This window comes from Limanda limanda, chromosome 6 (genome assembly GCF_963576545.1).
Source record: "Limanda limanda chromosome 6, fLimLim1.1, whole genome shotgun sequence".
Lineage (NCBI taxonomy): Eukaryota > Metazoa > Chordata > Actinopteri > Pleuronectiformes > Pleuronectidae > Limanda > Limanda limanda.
Genome location: NC_083641.1, coordinates 30033180 through 30052789, shown reverse-complemented (window position 1 = coordinate 30052789; position 19610 = coordinate 30033180). Strand labels below are relative to the sequence as shown.

General features: G+C 46.9%; 1 protein-coding gene across 1 annotated transcript in view; it reads left to right on the top strand.

The window, feature by feature from the left end:
• plekhg2 (pleckstrin homology domain containing, family G (with RhoGef domain) member 2) overlaps positions 1-17275 on the top strand; it is a 49621-nt gene extending 32346 nt beyond the window's left edge. Inside the window, exons 11-21 of the mRNA XM_061072638.1 lie at positions 1908-1941; positions 2038-2130; positions 2240-2341; positions 4476-4537; positions 6150-6266; positions 6457-6591; positions 6955-8884; positions 8980-9262; positions 9373-10122; positions 11258-13524; positions 17130-17275. Of these exons, the coding sequence (XP_060928621.1) occupies positions 1908-1941; positions 2038-2130; positions 2240-2341; positions 4476-4537; positions 6150-6266; positions 6457-6591; positions 6955-8884; positions 8980-9262; positions 9373-10122; positions 11258-13524; positions 17130-17275 (5919 nt within the window). The remainder of the gene's footprint in view (positions 1-1907; positions 1942-2037; positions 2131-2239; positions 2342-4475; positions 4538-6149; positions 6267-6456; positions 6592-6954; positions 8885-8979; positions 9263-9372; positions 10123-11257; positions 13525-17129) is intronic.
• Positions 17276-19610: the final 2335 nt, after the last annotated feature.

The following is a 19610-nucleotide window of genomic DNA, read 5'->3' as shown; positions in this document are numbered from 1 at the left end:
GTGAGAGGAGAGTGAGAGGGTGAGAGGGTGGGAGGGTGAGAGGGTGAGAGGGTGACAGGGTGAGAGGGTGAGGAGGGTGAGAGGAGGGTGAGAGGGTGAGAGGGTGAGGGGAGGGTGAGAGGGTGAGAGGGTGACAGGGTGAGAGGGTGAGAGGGTGAGAGGGTGAGAGGGTGAGAGGGTGACAGGGTGAGAGGGTGAGAGGGTGAGAGGGTGAGAGGAGGGTGAGAGGGTGAGAGGGTGACAGGGTGAGAGGAGGGTGAGAGGGTGAGAGGAGAGTGAGAGGGTGAGAGGGTGAGAGGGTGACAGGGTGAGAGGGTGAGAGGGTGAGGAGGATGAGGAGGATGAAGATGAGAAAGTGACGGTGAGGAGGGTGAGAAGGGTGAGAGGATGAGGAGGATGAAGATGAGATGGTGAGGGTGAGGAGGATGAAGATGAGATGGTGAGAGGGTCAGGAAGGTGAGAGGATGAGGAGGATGAAGATGAGAAAGTGAGGGTGAGGAAGGTGAGAGGATGAGGAGGATGAAGATGAGATGGTGAGGGTGAGGAGGATGAAGATGAGATGGTGAGGGTGAGGAGGATGAAGATGAGATGGTGAGAGGGTCAGGAAGGTGAGAGGATGAGGAGGATGAAGATGAGATGGTGAAGTTGAGGAGGATGAAGATGAGAAAGTGAGGGTGAGGAGGGTCAGCAGGGTGAGAGGATGAGGAGGATGAAGATGAGATGGTGAGGATGAGGAGGATGAAGAGGAGATGGTGAGGGTGAGGAGGGTCAGCAGGGTGAGAGGATGAGGAGGATGAAGATGAGAGGGGGAGGAGGTGAGGAGGATGAAGATGATAGGGTGAGAAGGATGAAGATGAGAGGGTGAGTAGGATGAAGATGAGAGGATGAGGAGGATGAAGATGAGAGGGTGAGGATGAGGAGGATGAAGATGAGAGGGTGAGGATGAGGAGGATGAAGATGAGAGGGGGAGGAGGTTAGGAGGATGAAGATGAGAGGGTGAGGAGGATGAAGATGAGAGGGTGAGGAGGATGAAGATGAGAGGGTGAGGAGGATGAAGATGAGAGGGTGAGGAGGATGAAGATGAGAGGGTGAGGATGAGGAGGATGAAGATGAGAGGGTGAGGATGAGGAGGATGAAGATGAGAGGGTGATGGTGAGGAGGATGAAGATGAGAGGGTGAGGAGGATGAAGATGAGAGGGTGAGGAGGATGAAGATGAGAGGTTGAGGATGAGGAGGATGAAGATGAGAGGGTGAGGGTGAGGAGGATGAAGATGAGAGGGTGAGGAGGATGAAGATGAGCTGGTGTGGAGGATGAAGATGAGAGGGTGAGGATGAGGAGGATGAAGATGAGAGGGTGAGGAGGATGAAGATGAGAGGGTGAGGAGGATGAAGATGAGAGGGTGAGGAGGAGGAGGATGAAGATGAGAGGGGGAGGATGAGGAGGATGAAGATGAGAGGGTGAGGAGGATGAAGATGAGAGGGTGAAGAGGATGAGGAGGATGAAGATGAGAGGGTGAGGAGGATGAAGATGAGAGGGTGAAGAGGATGAGGAGGATGAAGATGAGAGGGTGAGGAGGATGAAGATGAGAGGGTGAAGAGGATGAGGAGGATGAAGATGAGAGGGTGAGGATGAGGAGGATGAAGATGAGAGGGTGAGGAGGATGAAGATGAGCTGGTGAGGAGGATGAAGATGAGAGGATGAGGAGGATGAAGATGAGCTGGTGAGGATGAGGAGGATGAAGATGAGCTGGTGAGGCAGCAGAGTGTAGATGAGTCTTTGTCCTGCAGCTGCTGTAGCAGAGGAACTAGTTTGGTGTTTGCTGCCCCCTGCTGGTCGTTTACACAACTCCTCACTGCATACAGACAACAGAGTTACTTTTACTGACGTGTTGTGTATTTTTGTTCAGGCGAGACAAGTCCTGGGAGACAACTTCTGTCAATGTGAGTACACACAGATCAACACACACTTATAAACACACACAAATACACACACACACATATTAACACACACAGATGACATCACTTCCTGTGTTTCAGCGCCTCACTTCGAGCAGGACAACCTGAAGAAGTCCTGCGCTTCACTACGGCCGGAAGACGTCCACGGCTTCCACCGAGGACGACGCCAATCAGGTCAGGGTCAGTGTCTGTCCTCATGGGACAAACGTGTGTGTGGCTGGTGTTACACAACGCAGAGTTTCAGTGTTTGAATCTAATGTCTCTGATCTGTTTGTCCCTCAAGAACCTCCAGAGCTGCTGACCTACACACCTGAGAAGTCCAGGAAGAGTCTCCCGCTGCTGCTGGACGGAAACCTGCCGTACAGACGCACCCGGAGACAGTCAGGTAGACAGACACACCTGGGGACACACCTGGGGACAGTCAGGTAGACAGACACACCTGGGGACAGTCAGGTAGACAGACACACCTGGGGACAGTCAGGGAGACAGACTCACCAGGAGACAGTCAGTGAGACAGACACACCTGGGGACACACCTGAGGACAGTCAGGTAGACAGACACACCTGAGGACAGTCAGGGAGACAGACACACCTGGGGACAGTCAGGTAGACAGACACACCTGGGGACACACCTGGGGACAGTCAGGGAGACAGACACACCTGAGGACAGTCAGGTAGACAGACACACCTGGGGACACACCTGGGGACAGTCAGGTAGACAGACACACCTGAGGACAGTCAGGGAGACAGACACACCTGGGGACAGTCAGGTAGACAGACACACCTGAGGACAGTCAGGTAGACAGACACACCTGGGGACACACCTGGGGACAGTCGGGGAGACAGACACACCTGAGGACAGTCAGGTAGACAGACACACCTGGGGACACACCTGAGGACAGTCAGGGAGACAGACACACCTGGGGACAGTCAGGGAGACAGACACACCTGGGGACAGTCAGGTAGACAGACACACCTGGGGACAGTCAGGTAGACAGACACACCTGGGGACAGTCAGGGAGACAGACACACCAGGAGACAGTCAGTGAGACAGACACACCTGGAGACAGTCAGGTAGACAGACACACCTGGGGACAGTCAGGTAGACAGACACACCTGAGGACAGTCAGGTAGACAGACACACCTGAGGACAGTCAGGTAGACAGACACACCTGGGGACACACCTGGGGACAGTCAGGTAGACAGACACACCTGGAGACAGTCAGGTAGACAGACACACCTGAGGACAGTCAGGGAGACAGACACACCTGGGGACACACCTGGGGACAGTCAGGTAGACAGACACACCTGGAGACAGTCAGGTAGACAGACACACCTGAGGACAGTCAGGGAGACAGACACACCTGGGGACAGTCAGGTAGACAGACACACCTGAGGACAGTCAGGTAGACAGACACACCTCGGGACAGTCAGTGAGACAGACACACCTGGAGACACACCAGGAGACAGTCAGGTAGACAGACACACCTGGAGACACACCAGGAGACAGTCAGGTAGACAGACACACCTGGGGACAGTCAGGGAGACAGACACACCTGGGGACAGTCAGGTAGACAGACACACCTGAGGACAGTCAGGGAGACAGACACACCTGGGGACAGTCAGGGAGACAGACACACCTGAGGACAGTCAGGGAGACAGACACACCTGGGGACAGTCAGGTAGACAGACACACCTGGAGACAGTCAGGTAGACAGATACACCTGAGGACAGTCAGGGAGACAGACACACCTGAGGACAGTCAGGTAGACAGACACACCTGAGGACAGTCAGGGAGACAGACACACCTGAGGACAGTCAGGGAGACAGACACACCTGAGGACAGTCAGGTAGACAGACACACCTGGGGACACACCTGAGGACAGTCAGGGAGACAGACACACCTGAGGACAGTCAGGGAGACAGACACACCTGGGGACAGTCAGGGAGACAGACACACCTGGGGACAGTCAGGTAGACAGACACACCTGGAGACAGTCAGGTAGACAGACACACCTGAGGACAGGCAGGGAGACAGACACACCTGGGGACAGTCAGGTAGACAGACACACCTGGGGACAGTCAGGTAGACAGACACACCTGGAGACAGTCAGGTAGACAGACACACCTGGGGACAGTCAGGGAGACAGACACACCTGGGGACAGTCAGGGAGACAGACACACCTGGGGACAGTCAGTGAGACAGACACACCTGGAGACAGTCAGGTAGACAGACACACCTGGGGACACACCTGGGGACAGTCAGGTAGACAGACACACCTGGGGACAGTCAGGGAGACAGACACACCTGGGGACAGTCAGGGAGACAGACACACCTGGAGACAGTCAGGTAGACAGACACACCTGGGGACAGTCAGGTAGACAGACACACTTGGGGACAGTCAGGGAGACAGACACACCTGAGGACAGTCAGGGAGACAGACACACCTGGGGACAGTCAGGGAGACAGACACACCTGAGGACAGTTGCTGTTATAACCTGTCTCTGCTTCTCTTTCAGCTCCGGCTAAAGACATTGAAGCTGTGTTTCATCCCAACGGTGAGAACGTCTCTGTGTCAAAGGTTAAAGGTTCCAAATGTAGGATTTAGTGACACCTAGTGGTGAAGTGTCATGTTGCCCCCCTGCTCCTGATGTAAATATAAAGTATATAAATATCAAAGGGCCATTCTAGAGTCAAGAAAACATCAATATGTACAATTTATTATTATTATTATTATTTATTTAATGCAGAGTTTTGATTTTGACTCCTTCTTCTTCTTCTTCTTCTTCTTCTTCTTCTTCTTCTTCTTCTTCTTCTTCTTCTTCTTCTTCTTCTTCTTCTTCTTCTTCTTCTTCTTCTTCTTCTTCTTCTTCTTCTTCTACCTCGCTGACCATCGGCTCTTTCACACCTGGGGACTCCTGCAGCCTTGAAGGTAAATTCTCCAGTGAAGATCCAGCTGGACTTACACACTCACACAAACGTATAAACACAAACACACACGTTAACACGCACTAAGCTGAGAAGAGAGGCATTTCTTGTAGATAGATAGATAGATAGATAGATAGATAGATAGATAGATAGATAGATAGATAGATAGATAGATAGATAGATAGATAGATAGATAGATAGATAGATAGATAGATAGATAGATAGATAGATAGATAGATAGATAGATAGATAGATAGATAGATAGATAGATAGGGAGATAGATAGATAGATAGATAGATAGATAGATAGATAGATAGATAGATAGATAGATAGATAGATAGATAGATAGATAGATAGATAGATAGATAGATAGATAGATAGATAGATAGATAGATAGATAGATAGATAGATGGATAGATGGATAGATAGATAGATGGATAGATAGATAGATAGATAGATAGATAGATAGATAGATAGATAGATAGATAGATAGATAGATAGATAGATAGATAGATAGATAGATAGATAGATAGATAGATAGATAGATAGATAGATAGATAGATTACTTTATTCATCCCCGAAGGGAAATTAAGTTGTCATAGCAGCCGGTATATTTGAATACAATAAAATACAATACTATAGAATAAAATAAAATTAAAAATAAAAGGTAGAAAGAATAAAAAAACAGAAGCACAAGATAAAAATACAATAAAATAGGTAGATAAGGTGCATTGGCAAGATGATGGTAAAAGTACTGATGATATGATGGTAATGGTATTGTTAGACAGTATATAAGAATAGTACAGTATATATAGTATATAATATAACATAATATATATTTATATATGATAGTAATTATACCAATATAAAAGCAGTATATGGTAATAATGGCAGCAACAGTATATATAATAATAATAGTAATGGTGATATAATAATAGTAATTATAACCTGTACACATAAATAAATATGTGTATATAGACTTATGTAAACAAGAATATACAGAGAGTATGATATGATATATAGTAGAAGTACGAATATGAATATAAGTATTTGACTATACAATAGGTAATATAATATACTATGAGTGTAAGAATATGTAGACAGAGTGTGCAAAAGACAATATTATTGTATAAAATGATATATAATATCAATATGGTTTATATGCACACATATCACATATGATGTGAAGTAAGTGTATAAGGAGCGGTTGTACCATCACAACGTAAGGGTCTTCACACTGACTGGGGGGGGGGGGTGTTTTGCAGCCGGCCGGCAGCGATGGCGAGCTGTGCCCGGGCGACAGCAGCAGCACGCTGGCGTCCTCCGTCATCGAGGTGGAGGCTGAAGCGTCAGAGCAGCTACGACGTAAAAACAAGGAAAAGGTATTTCACTGTGAACTGATGAAGGAATAACATCTGCAGGGTTGAATCTCTGGGTTCAAACTTCACATTTTCTGTTCTAATAATGTCAAATCCTAAATACTCAACCTGGAAAGAAATTCAATGACTCAGTTTTAACACACAACAAATTCCATCTTTTCTGTTCTCATTTGTGGATGATGATCAGGAAGAGGAAGAGGAAGAGGAAGAGGAGGAGTTGACGTCACTGATTGCGGCTCCGACTCTGTCCATCACCGAGGAGATCCTGGAGTTCATCAACCAGAGCCGAGCCCGGGAGGGACTCGCCTCCATCCGCTCTGACACGAGGGTACAAGTCCACTTTCAGCTATATGTTACATCAGAGGCTGAAAGTCAGTTTGCCTTCAACAAGATTTTAATAGAACACAACTTAGAATCTGACTTATTAATAAGCTAAGGTTCAGGAATGAAGCCAGATACAAACGCTGCCATGTTGCACTGATGTCATCATTTGGAGTTAGTCTGTTTTAACGTCTACTTTTTGTTTGGTCCATGTCCCATCTGCTGACATGGAGGAGACAGGGTTCATAAACCAGTATAAACCAGTTTATAAACTAAAGTGGTGCAGCCAGCCACCAGGGGGCGATAGAGATGCTCAGTTTATATGAGACTAAATTTGAACAATCTCTCTTTTGTTCTCCTGGAGGAGCAGGTCCTGGAGGAGCTGGAGGAGAGTCCGACTCCAGCTTACCAGACCAACTTCACCTGCCCACTCCCCCCCGTCGCCGGCCCCCCCAGCCCAGTGCAGAGCACCTCGGGGCAGGACGAGGGGGGAAGCCCAGGAACGGAGGAGGACAGCGCCCTCCACAGGCCGACCGGGGGCTCCGGTGATGAAATTAGACTTGAAAATAAGACTGAGGACAAAGAAATTCCAGAAAACACGAGAGAAGTTGAAATGGTATCGGAGGCAGATGAAGAGAAACAAGGAGAAAGTTCAGAAACAGACAAAGATGAGAATAAAGCTTTGGATGAGGAGGAGGTTGTCGTGCCTGCTCCAGTTCCAGATCTTCATCGCTCCGCCTCAGCAGAAGAAAAGAGAGAGAGCGGAGGCAGCTGTGACTTACCCACCGAAGAGGCAAAGAACGAGGTCACAACCTCCTCGCAAAGTTCAGATCTCCTCCTTCAGCCCATCCAGAGACGTCAGCCGCCCAGCAGACGCTCCCACCTCACCAAGCGAGACAAGAAGATCATCGAAAAGATCCGGAGTTACTACGAGGCAGCGGCCGAGGCCGAGGAGGAGGAGGCGGAGGAGGAAGGGGAGCAGGCAGAAGGAGGGGCAACAAGAAGGCGGAACAGCTTCTCACAAATCCCATCCGGCTTGGTGAAGGAGTCTGTATCACGCTTGGATGTGAGTGGACACCAGGGGGAGCCAGAGAGTGGACAATCCGTGTCTGAAACCATCAATGGAGAGACTTATGGAGGGACGGATCCCTGCTTCAGACATGGTCCCACCTCGTCCCCAGCTCCACTCTCAGCTGATGGAGCGGGTGGTAGACAGGCAGAGAAACCAATCAGCCGCCCGGATTCTGATGCAGACAGACCAATGGAGACACCAACCTCTAGTGTGATGCAGGACCAGGAGACCACGAACCCGGTTGGCGAGACTGGACAGCAGAAGCATCCGGCTGGAGAAGAGAGTGAGATACAGGACAACAATGGAGATTTCTGCAGTGGACTGTTGGAAGAAGAAGATCTGTGGGATACGCAGGAGGGAAAGACAAGTGTTGTTGCTACTGGGAAGAAGGATGGAGATTCACTGCAAGGAGAAGGACCATCTGCTTCCAAACCAGACGACACAACCTGTCCCGAAAACCAAGCTGTGATCAACAGTTGTGAAAAAACCGTCTCGATAGAATCCAAAGAAAGCGACGAAGAGCCGTCTACTCCTTCACGTACAGAGCAGTGTCTAACAGCCGAGACCAGAACTCAGTCGCCCTGGAGCTCATCCAAACACAGAGAACTGGCCAAGACCAGCGGAAACCTGGAGGGTCTTCCCAGTCAGATCAAAGTGGGTGGATGGTCCCGCCCCTCCAGGGTTGTCACCGCTAACCGGGCCTTGTTTGAGGGCATGGGATCGGATGTAGCCAGTTTTGGATTATTTGAGTCCAATCCAGTGGCGGACTCCGTATCGATCGAAAACTCAGAGCGTATTCTGAGCAAGGTCCAAACACTGGCTAGTATGTACAGCGCCAAAGCCAGCACCATGAAGGTCCCGCTGCATCAGAAACGGGCCTACGGGGTCTGGAACCAATCCTTGGGCTCAGGTACCCGGACTGGACACGCTACTCAGACCCACACGAGGACTCAGCAACAGGTTCGATCCCAGACTCAAAAACAAATCCCAGCTCAGTGCAGGCAGCAACCGAAACAGCAAATGGAAATCAATCAATCAGAAACCAAAACTGGAATCCATACTCAGTCTGAGACCAAAAATCGGAGCAAAACCACAACACAACCTAGGGAACAGCCGACACATTTCCAAAACCAGGCAAAGATCTGCAGCCAGAACCAGACCATGAACATGGAGAACCAGAGGATGCAGGAAAAGAGAATGATGAGGAGAGCTCAGAGTCTGACAAATGGTAAAGAGCTCCTACGATTTATCAAAATATATGAATATCACCACAAGTGTGACACTGCTGCATGGTCATTATAACCCATTGTTTTCTGTTTCTAGATTTCCAGGGGATGACGTCCTCTGCCTGTCACCTGCAGACACAGGAATTCACCCTCTCCAGGCCCAGGGACTTTATCTTCGCCTTGACCAGAGAAAGAGACTCTCGGTTGGGCGTCAGCTGTCCGACCTCCACCTCCCCTGTGGAGAATCAGTCCACTGGACTCAGAGCTCAGTCATCCAGTCAAGCCCAAGAGGCGTCTCCAGGATCCAGACATCGAATTGACTCTCTGAATCACAGCAGAGAGTTTCAAACAGATGCTGAAGTGACAGACAGAAGAGACGGGTGAGTGGATCATATTTACGGATGAATTACTTGATGATGTGACCATGAAACCGTGATCAGAACAACAGAACCCTGTGTCACTGTTTGATTCCCCTTGTGGTTTTCTGCAGGTTGGAGCAGAGTGCTGGACACCCTGGGTACTCCATCAGAGAAGACACAACAATTGTAAACATCATGACAGCACACAAATACAATCAGGACACACCAGCGACTCAAGATAAGGAAACAGCAGAATGCAAAGTTCCCACAGGGCATTCAGACAACGAGGATGTTCCGAGTCTTCATCCTGGGCCTGAACACTTGGTTTGCACAAAGAACTTGGATAGAGAGGCATCGCTGGGGGGGGCGGGCCTCGGAGTAGCGCCTGCTCAGAGCCAGTCTGCTGCAGAGGACCAGGGCTCCATGGGGCCTCACCAAGGAGAGCAGCCCCCCCTGCAGGAGGAGCACTGCACTTCACCGGGGACATCTGGGCCGCCAAAGATCGATGAGCTGCCAAGAAATCAGATGAAATCACCTGAGACGTATAATGCTTTCAATTCTTCCTCACAAAGCAGGATGACTCTACAGGGGTCAACGCTGATCTTTCCTGAGGAGCCGGCTTGCAGCCGAGCTTCAAGAGAACTCGTTGTTCCAGCTCCTCTGAGGCAGCCTTTGCACTTGACCTTTGACCCCTCTGTGGCTTCGAGTCATGCATTCACAGAAACCCACGAGGATCTCAGAGCAGGAGCAGGACCGAGGCCGTCCACAGACCGTCTACCAGCCTTCACCAGCAGGGGGCCACCAGACTCACCCCCCACTGGGGCTGAACAGGCTCCGTCTAACTCCTGGAGTGTCAGTAGCAACGCTCCATGTGAACACAGGTATGTTTATGGCAGATTCAATCATAAAACGTTGAAGAGAAAGTAACCTGTGAACATCAGATACAAATTAATCAATAACTTCTGCTATCAGTTACAGAGCAGAATAGTTTTTTAATTTCACCACCACAGAAAACTGATCCTAGCACTAAAGTGCTGAGCTGATATCTGTCTTCTTCAGTTTATGATATGATTAATGGGGTTTTATGGTGTAATGACGTTCAGATCAGATCAGTTATCTGAGGGTTTATTTGCGATTTAAGCAAAATGAAAGTATTCAAACTTTCTTGTGTAACAGGAGGTCAAAGTGTATTTATCAAAGCCATGGAGTCTGCAGTACAAACAATCAGAAATAATTATGATCTAAACACATAAATGAATATCCTCACAAAAATGAAATATAACATAAAATATCTCAAATGAATACTAATAAGGAACTAAAATTAGCACATTAATCAAAGATAGTGCAGATAAATAATGATAAATATAAAATTCTCTATTCCATGGCCGGGAGTCAGAGGCTCAGGTGGGGGGGGGGGGGGGGGGGGGGCCTTATGGCTGAAATTCACCTGTGCACAGTTTGCTGTCTTGGTCTGGTAGAACCGTTTGTGTCCACCAGGAGCCGCCATTTACACCCCTCAAGAGAATTCACAACAGAAAGTTGAATCCAGGTCAAGAGTCAAGAGTGGCCAAGTTAGAAGAGTCAGCTGGGAATCTGCCTCCAGCCTTATCACTGTGTGTGTGTGTGTGTGTGTGTATTTGTGTGTGTTTGTGTGTAACACTATTTGTGTTGATGTTTTCAAAATACATTTTAAAAGTTATGAAGGTATTAAGAGATATATGATGTAATAAACATAAATATCCCGACCTCTCTGACCTCAACATGTCAATCCAATGAGAACTCTCTGTTTAGAATGTCAATCATTCAGATTTGCTGTGTGGCGCCCCCTGGTACGGAGCAATGGGAAATAGTTCCCACGTGATATGTACTGCATGAATTTACCCTTTGTATCACTTGGTAGGTCAAGTTCCTGTAATTCACACGCTTTTAAAAAGGAACTTTAAAAAAACGTACGGCTTGAAGGAAGAGATCATTGTCCTCCTTTCATTTTGATCTGTGCTCCTCTGTCCCCTCCAGGGACAAACCCCAGCAGGACCTCACTCGTCCACCGTCCAGACCTTCCTCCGGGACAACCAGCCTGGTGGAGCGGCCCAACCAACACAGGTCTACCCACACCTCTGACACAGAACTCTGCACAGCGGCCTCGGCCTTCAGACCTGGATTCAGAGCCTCCTCCCCTTCTCCTGTTAGAAACTGCCCCGCCTCCTCTCCGCCTCCGACCTCCTCTTCTGCCGTGCGAGCGCCTCCTTGCTCCTCCTCATCCAGGGTCGTTCCAGCAGCTTCTCCAACCGGTGTGTCTGTAGATGGCTTCACCTCCACGAACATGTTCTCCGACGCCCTTTCCTGTGTATCCATGACTCCCTCTTGTGGCAGAGTTTCCTCCATGAGAGTCCCACCGGCCTCATCTCCAGCACCAACTGCTTTCACCTCCTCCTCCTCCTCCTCCTCCTCCTCCTCCTCTTCTTCTTCTTCAGGGAGGTCCTCATCAGTAAGAGCAGGCCTTCCTTCCTCCCCTACACCCTCCTCTTCCCTCCGCTCCTCCCCCATTGCCTCCTCCTCTGCATTTACCAGATCATTAGCCGCCTCCTGCATCAGTCAGTCTATAAGTCAGAGTATGGCAAAGAAGAACACCGCCCGGCAACAAGCCCCGCCCATGAAGTCAGTAAACCCGAGGCCCTCCTCCACTCCATCCTTACCCTCCGCTCATCTACGACAGCGCTCCCCTTCTCCTAAACTGCCTCCCAGTCACCACAGCTCCAGTTCACCTGCTCATGTCCAGCCAGGGTGCAACAAGGATGGGAACCAGCATCCAAGGTGTCCAGCGTCCTCCCTCCAGTCCTCGTGTCCTTCTCTGTCCCCTCACCTGCCTCCTCATTCCCTCTCACACCGGCCTCCTTCCCCATCTACGAGTACGGTCCGTTATCAATCGACCCACTCTTCTTCGACTCCCGTCCATCCTTCACTCCTTCAGTCACAAATAGATTCGCTGCAGAATGCAAACAACAACAATAACAACAAGTTAGCGGGTTTAACCACTTGGACCAGCAACCTGAGTAATACCAGCAGTGGCATGAGTGGTGCTGACTGCAATGGCGGCTGGTCAGGAAGTCCACAGAAAGCTCCATCAGCTGATCCCAGCTCTAATGCCACAGATTCTCTCTGGTCAGGGTCTCACAACCGTGTCGCTCAACCTTTTACTGCATCTGAACCAAGCTCACGGGTTCAATCCCCATCTCCGACCCCGGCTCCTGCTGGGTTTACTCGGCTCTACTCCCCACCTCCTCAACACAACTACTCCTCCCCCATGGCAAACAAACCTCCTCACCCCCGGAGCACAAGAGCAGGGGCTACAAGTTACCATAATCCACTAGGCCTGACTTTAGAGCTACCCACTTCCTCCTCATGTCTGAGCCCCCGGATCCTGTCCCCACCCCCGATTGGTGTGTCAGTGAATGTTTGGACTAATAACGTCGCAGCACCTCAACCGAGAAACCCCAGATTTGCTTCTGCTTCTTCTCCTTCATCACCCTTTTCTTCCTCATCAATGTTCGCTTCCTCACCAGTTCCACTCCACAGCTCCAGAGCCCCCTCCCCTTCTGGCCCCGCTGCCTCCCGACTCACCTCCCAAACACTCCGGAGGTCTTTCTCCTCCAACTTGGCCGACAGACCCCCGAGCCCAGTGCGTCGCTCCTGGACCGAGAGCGGGCGCAGGTCCTTCGGTTTCAGTGGAAGTGAACGAGGGTCCTTTGACCAGCAGGAGTCCTGTCCACCTAGTCCAAGGAGTGGATGGTCCTCATACAACAGCTCACCTCCATGCCTCAGCCCCCAACCGGGGCTTCACTCCCCTCTTTCACCCCCAGGGAAGGGCACCCTTGGTGGGCAGCATTTCACCAGTGTGCCTTGGCCGGATGTCCAAGAGCTTTCGAGCAGATATAATGGGACTGATGGCCTCGATGTTAGTGTCACTACCGCTATCATTACCTCCTCTCCTTCTCCTCTCTCTCCACTCTCTCCTTCTGTCCTCTACTCTCCCACTCCATCAGATAGCCACAAAGAATGGGGCGACCCAGAGCTGGAAGACGGTAACTGTCGAAGCCAGCTCATCTGCGCCTACGTTTCCCGGCCCGCCCACGAACAAACCCTCTCCTCCTCAGGCATGACCTTCCCTCCACTGACCTCCCATCAATACCAAAGCCGCCCATCCCAAGTCAAACCACAACCTCAGGTCCAAATGGCCACTAAAGCGCCCTCTGCACCATCAAACCACTCCCCCTTGCCCCCAAGTAAACTGGGAACCTGAAGAGCAATTACGCCACCACAGTCAACCTTCAGATCGCCGGAAGTGGCCGAATAACCTCGTTCAGTACTGCCCAAGTTAGCCTGACCCAAACCCTACAAGGTGGAGCCGGAGCCGGAGCCGGAGCCGGAGCCGGAGCCGGAGCCGGAGCCGGAGCCGGAGCCGGAGCCGGAGCCGGATCAGGTCCAGGGCAGATGGTCAGGAGAGTAAGCATCAACGGACATTCACACATGCAATCCCCTCTTCCTCAGAATTGGAACAGGCTGTGAAAGGCCTTCAAAAAAAGAGATAAAGAAAATTAAAAAGGCATTACAAAATGTGTGCACTTGTGAACTTGCCCTGAACGGTGGAGAGGCAAGTAAGCAACAAACATTGTTGTGTAACTGCTGGATTTATAGTCAGTGATCCAAACCTTCAGAGTTCACTGGCTGGACCGGAACCTTGAGCTTCAAACACTCCACTAATCCATCATGGGGAAAATAATTAAGGTGCTTTGGGAGTAAGAACATGTGAGGGATCTCTGAACCGATGCATCTGGAGTCAGACATTAAACTGACTCCACATTAGTTCTTGGCGGCTTCTGGCTAAGTTCTATTCCTTATCAGACAATCTATCAGGAATTTGCATTCTGCCCACACATGGTTTGTATTGTGCAATCTTGTACTTTGAGCTGTAATCTTCTTGGACGAGCACCAAGACCCTGACGCCCTGATGCCAGAGTCTGATGAGTCCGTAGATGTGGAATCTGGATCAGGTTTCAAGGCTGTTCAACAGCTCTGGACTTGATTATCATGTCATTAGTAATTCTTTGAAAATCCATCAACATGTAATGAGATGAAGTGTGTGTTCCTTTGTTTTTATTTTATTTTATATTCTATTGAACAAAGTGTTATCTGAGGTCAGTGTGTACGATCAGCGATAACTCTGGTGATTATTAATCTCTTCTTCTTAACCATTTTTATCATTCTTTTTATTTTATTGATTATTTATGAAGTTAGTCTTATTCTCTTTGGCACTTATTATCCTTAAAGTAATGTTGGTATTTTGCACATGTGTCCTGAGCTCCTGGGTGCATGCTTTCAGTGTGTGTGTGTGTGTGTGTGTGTGTGAGAGAGTGTGCGTATGTGTACTTGTACAGATATCTTTGTGAGGACTATCTTGATTAGTTTTAAATGGTAAGGTTAAGGGGTTCGGGAATGTATTATTCCTTTAACTGTTCTCGCTAAGTACAAACATGTGTGTGCATTTGTGTGTAAAATGACGTGTCTGCTGAGTTGTCCTCTGGCTTCAGACCAAGCTGAACCATGTGTGTTTTTAATGCTGCATTTGTTCCCATATTGATGTACTCAGAAGTTCCATTGCTTCACTTTCTCCTGTCGTCACCGTGTTTGTCATAAACCTTTTATCTTATGACTTTCTTTTACAGCTTTTGAAAACCAAGTGAAGCTTAAGATACAAGGTTTGTAGCAATAAACCAACCAACAATTATGTTCCATGCTTTTACAAAACTCAGGTTTTTGATTTGTGGGACGAGTCTGTAGAGTTCAGGAGGATCTATTGGCCGAAAATAAATATAATCATCATAAAGATGTTTAAATTCACATGGTACCAAGAATCATTGCATTTTTTAAATGAACCCTTTATTTTCACATCAGGAGCAGTTCCTCTTCCTCAGAGTCCGCCATGTTTGTACAGTAGCCCAGAAAACACAATGTATAGAGAGGGGGGGGGGATTCAATCAGATGCAATCTGCAAAACTGAACCTGTTAATGAACATGAATATACTTCACGCTAAAGAAACTAAAGAAGGCAACGTTTTATTCTTTGACTAAAGAAAACATTGTTAAGTTTAAGGAAAGATCGTTGTTTGGGCTAAAATAGCGTGAAGGTCAGAGGATGTGTGTCGTCATGGTTACAATGATGAATGTGTGCTTAAGGTTTTAAAATAAACAAATGTTACTATCGGTTTGAGATTCTCATGTTTTTGTCTCCTTATGGAACCACATTCAAATTCACTAGATCCAGATTTTCATTTCAATTCTGGACCAAATAACACAAACTAAACAAAACATGTCAGATTTTTTTCATCAAGATTCATGAATTATTCTCAAACTCGTGACCTGATCCAGATTCAGACCAAATTCAAAGAGTTCTTCTCCAACCCACGTCCTCCCTGAACCTGCAGGGCGGCGCTCACAAGGGAAACACACAACACAACACAACACAACACCAAGCCGCTGATGGATATCAGAATCAGAATCAGAATCAGAATCAGAAGGTATTTATTGCCAAGTAGGTTTACACCTACCTGGAATTTGCTCTGGTTATTGGTGCATACAATGAACATAGAAACATAAAAACACAATAAATACACCACACATAAGAAAAACAATAATAACGATAAAAAAAACAATATATATTTTCTCACTATTTACTTCTTATTTACTCACTTTTTCTAATATTTATACAAGGTAGCATTTATTTGAATAAAGTAAATATTGAATATGAATATTTACACCTCTTTAAAAGGAAGACCACTTAAAATGGTTTAATGATGGAAAAGCAGATATTAATAAGTCACCACAGTTCACACACACAAGAAAGTGACTCTTCTTCTCTCTTTATCACGTCAGTAACATTCAGGAGTTTCTGTCTCAGTCTCTAGTTTCAAGTCTTCTTCAAACAGCTGATGATCATTTAGTGAATTATGATCATTTAGAATCAAACAGACCATAAAGCACCAGATGTATGGGGGGGGGATTGACCGCTAGTACTGTCCAATGGGAGCAGGTGTAGGTGGGCGTGTCCTCCATCTCTCTGTCAGGCTCCACCCCTGCTGCTCCAAATATGGTTACTTCTGGTTTCAAAACACCAAGATGGCGCCGGACAGGATGTGACAGTGAGGCTTCAGAGCAGCAGCTCACTGACCAGCAGGGGGCGTCACGGGGGGCCGATGCTTGTTCAAGGATGATACAACTGTGATGTCTGCACAATATGAATCTACACTAAAAATATGAATCTACACCCAGCAGCTTCTGCAACAGCTTCTACAGAAATACAAGTTGGAATGAGGTGCTGGTGCTGATTCCACCAAACAAGACCCGACACGTGGCTCTGACTCACCGGCGGATACCAGGAGCAACGGTGTTGATAGACAGAGCGAGGACAGGATGTTATTAATATAGTTACGTGGGAACCAACCTGTAATGATCACTTTCTCCCACACACACACACACACACACACACACACACACACACACACACACACACACACACGGTGAGCGTCCCGGGGAGCTTTCACTTCCTGCACAGCTTTGATAAGAAAACGTGACAGATAAGGAGAAGGAGGAGAAAAGAGGAGGTCCCTGAGAGGAGGTGTGTAACAGAGGAGAGTCTGTCCATCCCTCCATTCTTCTTGTCCTCTCTCAACCTGACAGAGTCCTTCTTCAGTTGCTCTGGACTTTTCTGCTCTCGTCCACTTTGGGACTTTAAAAACAAGTTCCGTGTGTCTCTATGTGTTTTGATTAAAGAACTCATTCAGACCAGGAAAACTCTTTTTTTGTCCAGACTCGACCTCCCTCTGTTCTCCAGGCAGCAGACCTGGAGGCTGCTGCCTTGCTCGAGGGCACCTCAGCAGTCACTGGAGGCTGATCTGGATTCCATCAGGACTCTCCCAGGAGAACGGCCCCAGTGGGACGTCTGACATGGATGTGATGGATTTGCACTGCTCAGGCTGAACCCTGGACATGGAAGCTGGAGGTGTGAGATGGGATGTGACTCATCATGCTGTGCCATGCTGAGCGGGAGGCCAGCTCTCGGGATTCTGTGCTTCGTCAGTTTTCTCGCCCTGAAAACACAAGCAGCCAACAGAACCTGCTCCAAGGACCTGGTCACGAGGGTCCAGACGCTCATCAAGGCCCCCGATACCGTAGGTTTTATATTCACTCTGTCACAGTCAAATATTTAAAATGTCAAATCTGATCCTGCTCAGATTCTTATTCACAAGTTCATTTGTGTCGTACAATTCCACCACAAGGCTTTGATTCAAAGATCTTACCTTCCAATATACAATGACAACAATAAAACGTATTTATATGGCAGCTTTCAAAGCAGAGTCACAAGGTTCAATGTTGAAAATGAAAGCAAACAATAAAAACAACCACAGGCACAAAGACACATTGTAAAAGCAACACAAGACCATAAAAACACAGCATGAAAACTTCTGCTTCTCTGGTTTTCCTTTGACTCGCGGACGACCTCAGAGTTCCGAATTGTGTTTTGGTCCGAAATTATTAATTGTTATACGAACCAACATCAGTAATTATTGACAGACAAGAAGCCAGAGTGAAGATCTCAGAACTTTCCACATGTTCCGATCGATTCTACATCACAGTCGGAAACATGACTCATGCAGCAGCTTTTTATATAACCACAGTTTTACAGCAGACACATTATCTAGCTCCATTTAAATGTTGTAAAATCGTCAGGGGAATGTGAACGGACACTTAGACACACATTCACAAGATACATCTACACAAAGAGAAGTTTAGATTCTCTTTATATACAGTCACTGATCATCTTTATATACAGTCACTGATCATCTTTATATACAGTCGCTGATCCTCTTTATATACAGTCACTGATCGTCTTTATATACAGTCACTGACCCTCTTTATATACAGTCACTGATCATCTTTATATAGTCACTGACATCTTTATATACAGTCACTGATCATCTTCATATACAGTCACTGATCATCTTTATATACAGTCACTGATCTTCTTTATATACAGTCACTGACATCTTTATATACAGTCACTGATTCTCTTTATATACAGTCACTGATCATCTTTATATACAGTCACTGATTCTCTTTATATACAGTCACTGATCCTCTTTATATACAGTCACTGACATCTTTATATACAGTCACTGATCATCTTTATATACAGTCACTGATCATCTTTATATACAGTCACTGATCATCTTTATATACAGTCACTGATCGTCTTTATATACAGTCACTGATCGTCTTTATATACAGTCACTGATCATCTTTATATACAGTCACTGATCATCTTTATATACAGTCACTGACATCTTTATATACAGTCACTGATCCTCTTTATATACAGTCAATGATCATCTTTATATACAGTCACTGGTCATCTTTATATACAGTCACTGATTCTCTTTATATACAGTCACTGATCATCTTTATATACAGTCACTGATCCTCTTTATATACAGTCACTGATCCTCTTTATATACAGTCACTGATTCTCTTTATATACAGTCACTGATCATCTTTATATACAGTCACTGATTCTCTTTATATACAGTCACTGATCGTCTTTATATACAGTCACTGATCATCTTCATATACAGTCACTGATTCTCTTTATATACAGTCACTGATCATCTTTATATACAGTCACTGATTCTCTTTATATACAGTCACTGATTCTCTTTATATACAGTCACTGATCATCTTTATATACAGTCACTGACATCTTTATATACAGTCACTGATCATCTTTATATACAGTCACTGATCATCTTTATATACAGTCACTGATCATCTTTATATACAGTCACTGATCATCTTTATATACAGTCACTGATCATCTTTATATACAGTCACTGATCGTCTTTATATACAGTCACTGATCGTCTTTATATACAGTCACTGATCATCTTTATATACAGTCACTGACATCTTTATATACAGTCACTGATCATCTTTATATACAGTCACTGATCATCTTTATATACAGTCACTGATCATCTTTATATACAGTCACTGATTCTCTTTATATACAGTCACTGACATCTTTATATACAGTCACTGATCATCTTTATATACAGTCACTGATCATCTTTATATACAGTCACTGATCGTCTTTATATACAGTCACTGATCATCTTTATATACAGTCACTGATCATCTTTATATACAGTCACCGAACCTCTTTATATATATTTGACCTTGTGTTTCCTTTTGACCTTTGACATGCTGACGCTCTCTCGCCCTCAGAGGTTGTCGGACGTTCGACTCTACACCCCGAGCG